This window comes from Odocoileus virginianus, unplaced genomic scaffold (assembly GCF_023699985.2).
Source record: "Odocoileus virginianus isolate 20LAN1187 ecotype Illinois unplaced genomic scaffold, Ovbor_1.2 Unplaced_Contig_23, whole genome shotgun sequence".
Taxonomy (NCBI): domain Eukaryota; kingdom Metazoa; phylum Chordata; class Mammalia; order Artiodactyla; family Cervidae; genus Odocoileus; species Odocoileus virginianus.
Genome location: NW_027224340.1, coordinates 841,850 through 853,227, shown reverse-complemented (window position 1 = coordinate 853,227; position 11,378 = coordinate 841,850). Strand labels below are relative to the sequence as shown.

The window sequence follows — 11,378 nt, the reverse complement described above, 5'->3', positions numbered from 1 at the left end:
TAGGGTACAGTCACACTGGTGCAGGGAGGCCTTATCCCAACATGACAGTGTCCTCATGGGAGACAAATGTGGGGAGGATGCCCCGTGAGGGAGGGAGATGGGACACGCAGCTTCAGGCCCCAGAAACAGCAAATGCTGACGTGCGGATCCCAGACCCTGGCACCCTGACTGTGGGAGAGTAATTCTGTGCTTCGAAGCCGCCCAGACGCCCGGGGGCCAGTCCACACCCACGTTCCAAAGAACCACACCCTCAGTCCTGGGCCCGGTTACACCCATCCTCACCTCCTGACCAACTGCCCAGAGCCCCTCACACCCTGGCCCACTCTGCAGGTGAGCTCACTCAGGTGACCTCAGCTCCAGCCACCACACCGAACAGATGCATTTCAGATTCAACCTACCTGACCTCTGGGTCACCGGGCATGGGGCCCCTCCTCTCTGGTGACATTTCCCCATTCACCCTGACCACAGCCGAAGCCCAGACCCTCCAGCACCTCCTAAACACTGTGCCTAGTGGACTCAAAGGAGGCTGAAGCTCTGCGGTGCCCCAGAGCCACTGCCTGGGAGCAGCTCCCCCACCCCAGCCCTGCAGAGCTTGCACCCTAAGCTCTGCTCAGCCCCTCACGCCCCACAGCTGGGCCCACCCCAGGGCAAAAGCCTGTTCCCTCCTTCCCCACCTAGATGTGGGGCCCAGCGCCCAGTGGCGCAGCAGCTGGTCTGCTGCCCTGAGTCTGAGTTCATGCTGGGACTGGGCAGACATGGAGGCCTGGCCTGGATCTTTGCTCCCTCGGCCGCTGCCACTGGCCAGTGTCCAAGAAGCACTGCCGCGGTCCAGCTCTCCCAAGGTGAGCAGGCCATGGAGGGCAGGTGCTCGGGGCATAGTATCAGGCCCTTGAGAAGATGGGACAAAGGCATCCAGTGAGGGGAGAGGAGGGTGGTTAAGATCCAGGCTTTGGGAAAGGTTACTAAAGGCTTTGAGTGACTGGGAGAGGCCTGGGTCTCCACAGGCAGGGCCGGCTGAGGGGGCTCCATGGTGAGGGGCTCTGAAGGCTCCGAGCTGCCCCAGCTCACAGGTGGGGTGCCACGCAGGCCCAGGAACCAGAGATGTGCAAGAAGGGTGACCCTCCCAGCCGGGGAGCGGACCTCGCCACGGGAGGAGGGACTGTAAGGTGGGGATGGGCCCCAGTGCTGCAGGGGGCTCCTCCCGGCCCGTCCGGCAGCAAAGGCTGCAGCCAGAGAGAAGAGACTCAGGGCCAAGGGTGAGGGCGGGCGAGGGGAGCAGGACTGGGTCACCGAGAGGAGACCGTGGGCCCCACGCCCCTGGCCCGACCCACAGTGGCAGCAGGGGCCGGGATCGGTCCTCCGTCTCCTACACGGCTCCCCAGGACGAGGAGTATGGCGCCTGGGCAGTGGGGTTCAGGACCTGGTGTGACCGCAGTGCCCTCATCTCCTTCCAGCACCCTGGGCCAGCCTGTCCCCCTGTCCCCAGCCTCCTTGCCTTCCACCCCAGGAGGCCCCCAAGGCCGATCCCTGAGCCTGCCACTCGCTGCCGGGATCCCTGCTGCCCGCCCGCCCAGGGTCCAGCCCGCTCCCCCCATACCATGTGCCTTGCTCCGGGGCTGGCTTCAGACAGTGTGGGCTAGCCAGAGGGGCCCGGGAAACAGGGCCACAGGCAGCCAGAGCCATGCCTGTCAGCTGCTGTCCGGCAGGGACCAGGGTGGGAGGGAAGGGGGCACCTCACCACTGGCAAACCAGGGAGGGTTTCTGGGCCACAGGGTCAGCGGCCACCGGGTGGGCCCTGTGGGCGGTGCTGTCGGGGAGCGGCCAGAAAGGAGGCCCAGAGGAGCAAGAGGACCTCAGAGCACAGAGGCGGCTCTGAGAGGGAGAGGGCTGTGGCCTACTGGCCATGGGGCCAGTCAGGGGCGGCCGGATAACTGCAGCTGGGCCGAGGCCTGCTTGGCCATCAGTGACCCTGGGGCTGGTTTGAGCCCCCGGACCCCATATCAGGCAGGACGTGAGGAGTGGCCTGGGAGTGGGGGCCTGGAGTCTGAAGTGGGGACCTCGTGGAAGCAGCTAGACAGAGGGGTCCGGAGCTCAAGAGAGACAGATCTGGGTGCATGAGGCGTGTCCGGGGCCTCGGGAGTGGGGGACCTGGGCAGACCAGTCTCAGGTGTCCTGGGAAGTGGTGGCAGAAGGCGTAGGTGTTCTTGCAGCTGGGTGAGGGGCCGACAGAGTCCCAGCACTGGAGCAGGAATCTGAGAGAGGGACCCCTTCTGGGGCTTCCTGGGTGCAGGCCCCCTTCAGGGGACCCCAGGGGACAAGAAGTAGGAGGACAATTCCTGAGGAGAGTGGGGCAGCGCCCTCCCCCCAGGGCAGAACACCAGTCTGGGCTGGGGTCGCAGATGGGCTCGCTGGCTGTCCTCCTGAACCTGGTAAGGTTTAGTTGCTCAGTCACGTCTGACTCTTTTGTGACCACATGGACTGTAGCCCACCAGGCTCCTCTGTCCATGGGATTCTCCAGGCAAGAGTACTGGAGTGGGTTGCCACTTCCTTCTCCAGAACCTAATAAGAAGAGAACCAAATGGCCAGGTGCCCTGGGCTGGCACAGGGAGGCAGTGACCTTGGCCTTTGGCCCGCACCAGGCAGCAGAGTGCTGGGTACAGGGAGCAGAGATCAGGGGCCAGACAGAAGCCTGGCTGGGAGGCGGGAGGCTGCCGCACAGCCCCTCCCGCCCCCGCCTCCAGAGGGCCAGGGGCTGGCGCCACGCAGGGGTCCCTGTGGCCACCCTCGCCAGCGGCAGGGAGCTCCCTCCAAGGGTAAGTGCTGGCTTCCCTGACCCAGCACCGGGCCAGAAGCCCGTCCACCCTGTCAGTTTGTCAACCCGACTGCCGAGCGCCCTGGGCCCTTGGACTGGCTCCAGCAGCAAACGCCCCCCGCCCTGCAAGGCAGGGGCCGGGCAGGAGGAACCGGACCTGCAGGGCCCCACCCAGGCGCGCAACCGTCCGCCCGGAAACCGCGGGGCAGGCGAGACCCCTGCCCGGCAGGCCACGTCTCCCACGCCCAGGCGGGGAACCTCAGCGTTCCCACCTGCGCAGGGGCGGGGAGCTGGGGGCCGACGGGCGGGACCCCGCCCGGGACCCCGCCCCCCGCCCTTCGCCCACCATGGCTAGTTGGGAGGGAGCCGGGCCTCAGCGCCCTGCTCTCCCGGACCCTGAACTCCCGGCTACCCCCGGGTGCGTCGCGCCCCCACCCCAGCCCCTGCAGGCCGGGGCGAGACCCCCCCAGGAGTGTGAGTGCGGCCCCACCTGCCCAGACGGCGCCGCAGCGCTCCAATCGCAGTCCCTCAGCTCGCCGCGGTGCCCGCGCCGGGCGCCTCCCGCTTTAAACCCGCGCAGGCCCCGCCCCCGGCGGCCCCGCCCTGGTTTGGGGGAGGCTGGGGGCATGCGGGGCTGCCCTCCGGCGGGGGCGTCCTTAGGGCGTGACGCGGGCCTGGAGTCCCGCGCGGGGCTGGCCGACGCCCCCACGGGCGCCGCCGCCCGCCGCGGCCTGAGGGCACCCTCGGTGGGGAGGGGGCGACTGCCGCGGAGCCCTTTTCGACCCCTCCCCTGGAGTCACGGCGAAGGAACGCTGCGGCTGCAGCGAGCAGGGTGCGCCGCCCAGACGACCTTTGCATGGCGTTTGCAAGGGAAATGCGGCCCCGCCGGCCGTGCGGGCGGTTTCGCTTCACAAATGTGACTTCGTTGCCCGCGGCGGGCCATGCGGCCAGCGCCCTCCGGTCCGCGTCCTCCTGCGCGCCAGGTCCTGCGCCCCGCCCTGGGGCCCGCCTCCTGCGCCGCTGCGGAGAACCCCGACGGCACCAGGGGGTCTGCCTCGGTGACTGAGTGGCCTCCCCGCCTCGACCAAGGAAGAGATGAGGTCTGTGTGGCCAGTGGGTTTCCAGTCTGTTCGGAAGGGATGGCCAGGCCTTGCCCTGTGGGTCCAGCCCCCAGCCTGGGCTTGGAGCAGGTGCCCCCTGTCCCAGCACCCACCCCTGGGGCAGGGGCTCCGGGAGGTGCCAAGGATGGAGGCCCAGAACCTGGTGGGCATAACTCCCAGGACAGGAACCAGTCATGGAGCTTGTGGCCGGTTCTCCCCTTTGCTGCCCAGAGGTCCCCGATGGATGGAGTGGAGCAAAGCCCCGTGGCCTGTCCTCCTGTTCCCAGTCCCGTCCTCAAAGACGTGTCAGGCCAGCTGCCTTCACATCCGGGCCTGCTCGCTGGACTCCAGGACCCTGTCCACGATGTCCTCTGGGAAGTGAGCCCAAGCTGGCCTGTGGCCGGACCTTCCTGGGGCCCACCATCGCAGGCCACTTTCCTGCCAGGCCAGGAAGGCCCGGAGTGGGCCAGCTCCTCGCTGTGGGCAGGAGGGGAGGCTGCCCGGCTTGGGTCTCCTCCTGTGCCCCAGGGGCAGAGTGTGGGGGCAGCTGCATGTGGTCACCCCGCCAAGCCTCGCCCGCCGGTCCTTGTTCCTCTGGCTTCTCTCCCCGTGGGGGCACCCAGCTCACATCTTCCCGGGACCCTCCTTTGGGCAGGCCCAGGTCCCTGTCCTGCTCCCCAAGCCTTCGGGCTGCCTCTGATCAGGGCCCCTTAGAGCCAGTGCCTTCCATGGAGCTGTGGTCCAGGGTTTAAGCCCCATAGCCCCCAGACCTAGTCTTGCCAACACAGCAGGGAGGGGCCTCAGGGAACTGAGGTGGGGTGGGGTGGGAGTGTCGGGAGGCCAAGGAGGTGGCCGCGGGCTCAATCCCGTCCCGTCCCCGGCACCTGGAGCCTCTTGAGCGGTGTGCCCAGCCCCACAGCCACCACCCCTGCCCAGAGCAGCTGTAGGTCAGAGGGCATGGATCATGGAGGGGGTCTGAGGATACTCAAGGGTCCCCACACTGCACTGACCCCAGTCTACTCTGGAAGGTCGCTGCGAGGACCACAGTGCTGGCCTCGGATCCCCTCTGGCACCTCCCTGAAGTGTGCAGCTCCCATGGGGAGCCTTGTTGTCAGAGAAGTCACATGACCTACCGGCCTCTGAGATGCCCACTGGCCCGTCCCCCTGGTACCTGCCACATCCGGGCCCCGCTCCTGTGCCGAACGCTGGCCCCTCATCAGCAAGGGGTCATGACACGGGCTGGGCCAGGTGGCAGCACTGTGCCCGGTGCTCAGCACGGGGAAGGAAAGGCCAGCAGGGGTCACCCCTATTATGGGTCGCATTGTGTCCCCCTGAATTCATATATTGAAGTCCTAATCCTGAGACCCCCCATACTTGGAAATACCGACACTGCAGATGAGGTTAGTTAGATGAGGTGTGCTGGAGTCGGATGAGCCCTGACTAGGGTCCCTGTAGGAGCACAGATTAGGACACACATATGCGCACACACACACGTATTACATACACACATACACGCACACGCATGCTCACACAGAGGTGATGTGAACACACAAGACAAGACACTCTGGAAATGGAGCAGAGCCTGGAGCAGACTTGCACTCACAGCCTTGAGGCTCTGCCCTGGTCCTGGCCTCCAGAGCTGGGAGATTCTCTGTTTAAGCCACCGGCCAGTGAAGCTGCGTCCTGGCTGCCGGTGCAAAGAGAGACTGTCCGCGGTCTGAGAACTCAGTCAGGTAGAGCAAGTGAAGAAAGGGCTCTGGGATTCCAGGGCAGGAGGAAAACCTGAAGCTACCGCAGGCAAGCCTTAGCTTCTCCCCTCTTCAGTATCTGGCGGGGGAGGAAGGCAGAGCCAGGGCGGAACCCACTCCAGACGCCCGGGCTGGGCTGTGAGGTTGCGTTAGCATAGGAGAGACACCCAACTAACACATGAGAGCTACTGCCAAGTCCCTTGGTTGTGTTCGATTCTTTGTGACCCCATGGACTCCAGCCTGCCAGGCTCCTCTATCCATGGGATTCTCCAAGCAAGAATACTGCTGTGAGTAGCCATGCCCTCCTCCAGATCTTCCCGACCCAGGGATTGAACCCACATCTCCTGCCTCTTATGTCTCATGTATCTGCAGGTGGGTTTTTGTTTTAACCACTATCCCCCCACTCCCCGGGGAAGCCCAGATGTCTTTATATTTTGCTCCACATGTGTTTTTTTCTCTGTAATAACTGCATACACAGAAGTCATAAATAGCAACACTGTGGTTTGCATCAGGAGCTCTGCTAGACAGAAGAGGGACGCTGTGCCCAGATTGCTAGGGCCTCTCTGTACACCGCCCCTCCCCATGCAGTTCAGAGGTTGGACAGTGCTGTCCCCAGAGGCACTGTCCTTGGCTGGCCAGACGCACCCAGGGATGGCCTGCCTGTGCCCCTGGCCAGGACCCCACTGGGAGAGCAGGGAAGGCTTGTCACAGGGACTTGGGGCTGCTCGGCGGGTGGGAACCCCATCTGGACATGGCCACAGAAACCTCTGCAGTCAATCTGCAGCTGGCTTTCCTGTCCAGCTGCATCTCTTCACAGCAAGCCTCCTCCAGACAGGCCTCCTCCCCGGCAGACGGCGCCCCAGCCTGGCGGGAGCCCCCAAGTTGTCCAGCTTCCCTAGGGTTGCCTTCTCCTCCTGTAGGACGCCGTGGCCAGCCCCCATCCTCCCAGCCCCTGAGGCCCCTGCAAAGCTTGGGCCCCACGGACCTCAGGTCACAGCCCTCCTCACTGACCGCCAGCTCCACTGGCCAGAGCCGCCTCATGTGGCCTTGGGCGTGGGGCCCTGCTCCCGAGCCTCTCTGACCAGCAGCCCCCAGAGGTGCCACCTCTGCCTGGAACACAGCCGGGAAGAGGCAGGACCACCCTGACAAACAGGCTTGGGCACACACCCTGCCCTCCCCGGGCACCTGGGCACCCACCCCACTCCTAGCCCGCCTCCAGGGCCCTCGTCAAGCCATCTGCCCTGGCCACAGTCCCTTCGCCCAAGCCTTGTGAACACATGCCCACCAAGTCCTGTGCCCCCCATCCCGCCCACCCTGGCGGGCACCGCAGAGCCCTCAGGCCCCAGCTGCCCCCCGCCCCCCCCGCACGGCTCAGCCAGGAGCCTCTCTTCTGGTTAGCAGCAGTGGGGCATGCGCCGAAGGCCTCCCTGAGACTCCGGGCCACTGGGATGAACCCCTACCTGGGGACTGAGAGGGCGGTCCCCCCACCCATGCCCCTGCAGCCTCCCCCGGCCTCCTTCCGCAGGCTCAGAGGCTCCTGCAGCCTCACCTCCACCTGCAGTGCCCGCTCCCCACCTGCCACCCGGGTCTGCAGGCCATTGCTGTGGGCCAGGGCTCAGCCCAAGTCTCAGGAGGCCTGGGGGTCCCACAGTACTCCCCTCCCCTGCCCAGCCCACAGACCTGAACCTCCTGCTCCCCCAGCCAGGTGCTCGGGTGCCAGGGGTCCCTGTGAAGCCTGCAGCTCTCCCCACTGTTCAGCCGGCTGCGGGCAGCATCCAGGGGCCCGGGAACGCCAGGGGTGGGAATGCATTTTGTCCCAGCTCTGGGCGGCGGGGATATGGGTGACCTTTACCCTACCAGGGCCACCACCCCTGCACCACAGCCCACCCCACAGACTCTATCCCCTCCAAGGCCTGGGGCCTCCACCAGGCCCAAGAGACCCCTGGTGGAAGCAGGGCTCTTCACCCTTCCAGGCGGCCCAGGCTTAAGGGGGGGTTTCACAGGGACGTGGCCTGCAGGAGGGGTACTGAGGGTGGCTCTGCTGTGGCGAGGCTGGAGGCCCACAACAGGGTGGAGCCCTGAGGCTCACCCCACCCTCTCACCACCCCTGCACGGGAGGCCAGTGACCAGATCACACCTGAGGGCCCCTCAGGGGTTACTGCCGGCAGCTTCCGTGGCCCCACGGCCCCAAGTGTACCTGCCCCATCTGCCCTCCGGCCCAGCGGGGCCAGCAGTGGTCCCAGCTGTCCTGCCAGCCACCAGTTGCCTGGGAAATGGGAGGCAGACCTCAGCCATGGGGGGGCGGGGGCCGGGAAAGGGGCTGCACCCCACCCCCCTTGGTCACCTGCACAGTGGAGGGGGCGGGGGACTGTCACTACCCACCCAGGCCTCGTCCTGCCTCCCGGCACTGCTGTGGGGTAAGGGGGGCTGCTGCTGGAGATGGTGCCAAGCCTGCCCTGGGGGAACAGGGGAGAGCAGGGCACGTGCTTCGGGGAGCCCCCCTCCTGTCGGATCAGCGAGCCACCCCTGCATTCTCCCCCCTGACACCCGCAGAGGCCCCTCCTGCCCCAGACCCTGGACCCTGGGCGGCGTCTCCCTCCCACCTCACGGCCCCCCCTCTGCCTCCGGTCCCCCACCCTCAGGGCCTGGACCCCGCCCCCCATGGCTCCCCACACCCCACACTGATGGCTCTTGCTTCCAGGAACCACACACCTTGGCCACACCTGGACTGGGGGCAGGAGCCCCGCCTCCGGCCTAGAAACCCTGCATGGGGTGATGCCCGGCAGAGGGGCCCGGGGTCCTGCGGGCTCACAGTTTTCTAACCTGCATTGCCATGGGTGGTCTGGTGGGCACCGCATTCCTTCATTCACCTGCTGATCCTTCTCCCCAACACTGGCCTCTACTAAGGGGTGGGCGCTGTGTCCAGCAGACACACCAGGACTTTCCCATGTCCACGCCATGCTGGGCTGCAATCTCCCAAGAATACCCTGCCTGGGGAGGAGGTGCCAGAGGTCAGGTCTGCCAAGGAGGGGACCCAGGCTTCAGGGGTGCAGTCAGGCCCTGCCTGTGACCCCCGGCCTGCTTCTGCCCAGGCCTGTTTTTTCCACGGGGTTTGTGCTGCTGTTGCCCTGGGAACTTTCCATCAGAGAATGTTGGGTGGGGTGGGCAGGCAGGCCGGGGCAGGCTGACGGATGCACCATGAGCGGACCAGCGCCAGGCGTCTCCCGGGAGGGGCTCGTCCACCCTACTCTCAGCACAGCCCACCCTCCAGGCCCTGGCCACATGACAGCCTTGGGGGCTGGAAGGGTGTTCCCACCTGCCCTGTAGCCGGCAGGGTGTCCTCGCAGGGCCCAAGGGTCCCCAGCTGCCCACCTGATCTCTAGATCTCACTCCGTTCGCCTCACCCTTCCCCAGGCCTCCACAAGGAGTGGGTGAGCGTCCGGGTCCAGATGCGTCTCCCGTCAGCCTCTAGTCCAGCTGGCTGGGGGCCCATGTCAGAGTCGGGAGGCTGGGGGCCCAGGAAGACCTTGGACCAGATTTGGGGAAACCTCTAGCCTTTCCCACGGGGCACCTAGGGCTGAGGTCCTGGTCTGACACACGCTCCTGCGGGCCAGGTCAGCAGCCGCTGCCCAGTGGCCTGAGACGGCCTCACCCTGCCTCCGTGGTGCACCCTGAGGCTCCCATCACGCGGCAGCCGGGCGATGTGGGCGGTCGGGACAGGCAGAGGCCCCGGCCCGGCTGCCCCCACAGCAGGCATCCTCCCGGCCGACTCGGCTTGCTGGAGCCTCGGCCACGTGTGCCAGCTGTCTGTCCAACCCGGGGCTCCTTCTCAGTGCCATGACTGAGCCTTTGCCCCCCTCCACCACACACACATACTTTGCAAATGCTGGGGCCCCTGCCCACCCAACCCAGCACCCCAGAGAGGGGTGGGGGCCCAGGAGGGGCAGGGAGAGGGCCCTGTGGCCTCACCCAGGCCCCACTCTCCAAGACAGGGCTGAGCCAGAGGGCAGGTGCCGACTGAGCCAGACTCGGCCTTCGGACCAGCCCGCTCACACCAGGCCTCGCGGCGGAGCTCTGGCCATCATCAGGGTGGAGCAAACTGGTGAACACTCTGCGTTGTGTCCCGAGTGGCGATGGGCCCGGGTGGGGCTGGGCTGCCCGAGGTGGGCCTGCTCAGAGCAGTGTGGACAGGCTTCCTTTGGCAGGGTAGCACCCGGGGTGGCTGGGTGCCCGGAGCGGGTGGTAAGTAAGTGTAGACGGCCCAGGAGGGGTGGGAGGGACCCTTGCGTCCACCCGACCTGCACCAAGGGCCGGGGTTCAGGGCACAGGCCACCGTCCCTCCTGTGCCTGAGGCCCTTCCCACCCTGGAGGCTCTGAGCCCCTGCAGGTGGGCTGGGATGGGGGTGCGGGGGCATCCCTTGGGAGACCTGTTTGAGGCAGAGGCCTGTCTGCCACCTTTCTGATTTTCAGGGCACGTACAGTGAAAGAAGAGGCTTCTCCTGGTCAGACACAAAGGTTTACCCTGGAGGAGACAGAGCTAGAGTCCTGGTCTATCACTGTCGAGTGCGTGTCTGTGTCTGTACTAGACAGACCTGACCACGTGGGGGAACCTGAGGCCTGAGAGGGGGCAGCCATGTGCCAGGGGGCCCCCGAGCCCGGAGCGGGTCTGGGCAGAGGTCCTGTAGCCCCTGGAGCAACAGGGCTTGTCTCTGTTGGTCACCAGAAACAGTAAACTGGGGGGCAGTCTCCACTGGGCCAGGGCTGGGCCCCTCTCTCCCCACCTGCTCTCGGGCCCCCCGGCTGCCCCAGAGGGAAGAGCAGGGAGCGGGAAGCTACTTGATTCCTCCCTGGAGCCCGAGTCGCCTGAACATTGAACAGCTTCCAGAAGCTTTGGCCGGCCTCCGGCCTCACTCCCAGGCAGGCCCCTTGAGTCGGTCGGACCCTGTCTACCATTCATCCCCTTGGCCCAGTGTCTCACTGCTTGACCTGTCTGCCCCCTGCTGGGCGGGGCTGATTGCCTGTTTGCCCAGGGAAGTGGCCGGTGCATCTCAGGCCAGGTTGAAAGCCCGTTCCCTATACCAGTTTCTCATCCGTGGACTTTGCTCAGGTGACCATGACACAACACTTCAGAAGGTGTTTTTTGGCAGAAAAGAGGACATGCCAGCCTGTGTGCAGAGTGGCCGGGGCCACAGGCCTTCAGGTGCAGCTCGATCCAGGTGTCAGTCGGCTGCACACGCTCTCTCTATCAGCTTTACTTCCCGCTCTTTGGCTCTATTCTTGGGGTATATGCAGCCCAGGTGGCCGCCTGGGCTCACATCTCAGAGCAAGGGAAAGAAACCCAGTCCTCTCTCTCCTGGAAGCTCCAGAGAGTCACACTGGCTTCACTGACTGTCACTGGCTCACCCACTATTATGAGTTGAATTATGAACTGTGACGTGGGTCCTCCATTTGAAATCATTTCAGCAGGCAGCGCTCTGGACCCCAGGAAATGCCCCCGAGCACTTGGCATTTTCTTGGGATGAAGGGCAGGTCACCTCCTGCCTCCAGCGAGCAGTCTCCCCTCCTGCCTCAGGCCCAGGGGCTCCCGGGACCCCGGGGTCTGGCCGTGCAGGCCCCACAGGAGTCCTGTGTCACAAGGCCAAGGTGGTGGGCAGTGGCCCCCTGCCGGCACCGTCCAGAGGATGGAGGGAGGGTGACGAGAAGCATGTGGGCACATGA

At 65.7% G+C, this 11,378-nt stretch overlaps 2 protein-coding genes across 2 annotated transcripts in view; one reads left to right on the top strand and one right to left on the bottom strand.

Moving 5' to 3' along the window:
- EPPK1 (epiplakin 1) overlaps positions 1 to 3,361 on the bottom strand; it is a 21,083-nt gene extending 17,722 nt beyond the window's left edge. Inside the window, exon 1 of the mRNA XM_070464443.1 lies at positions 3,303 to 3,361. The gene's annotated coding sequence lies outside the window, so the exon portion shown is untranslated. The remainder of the gene's footprint in view (positions 1 to 3,302) is intronic.
- LOC139034077 (transcription initiation factor TFIID subunit 4-like) lies at positions 2,400 to 11,378 on the top strand. The gene is made up of 10 exons (XM_070464289.1): positions 2,400 to 2,429; positions 2,742 to 2,813; positions 2,943 to 3,046; positions 3,093 to 3,558; positions 3,796 to 3,912; positions 4,144 to 4,290; positions 6,869 to 7,246; positions 7,332 to 7,458; positions 9,275 to 9,454; positions 11,272 to 11,378. The coding sequence occupies exons 1-10, from the start codon at positions 2,400 to 2,402 to the stop codon at positions 11,376 to 11,378; spliced, it is 1,728 nt and encodes a 575-aa protein (XP_070320390.1).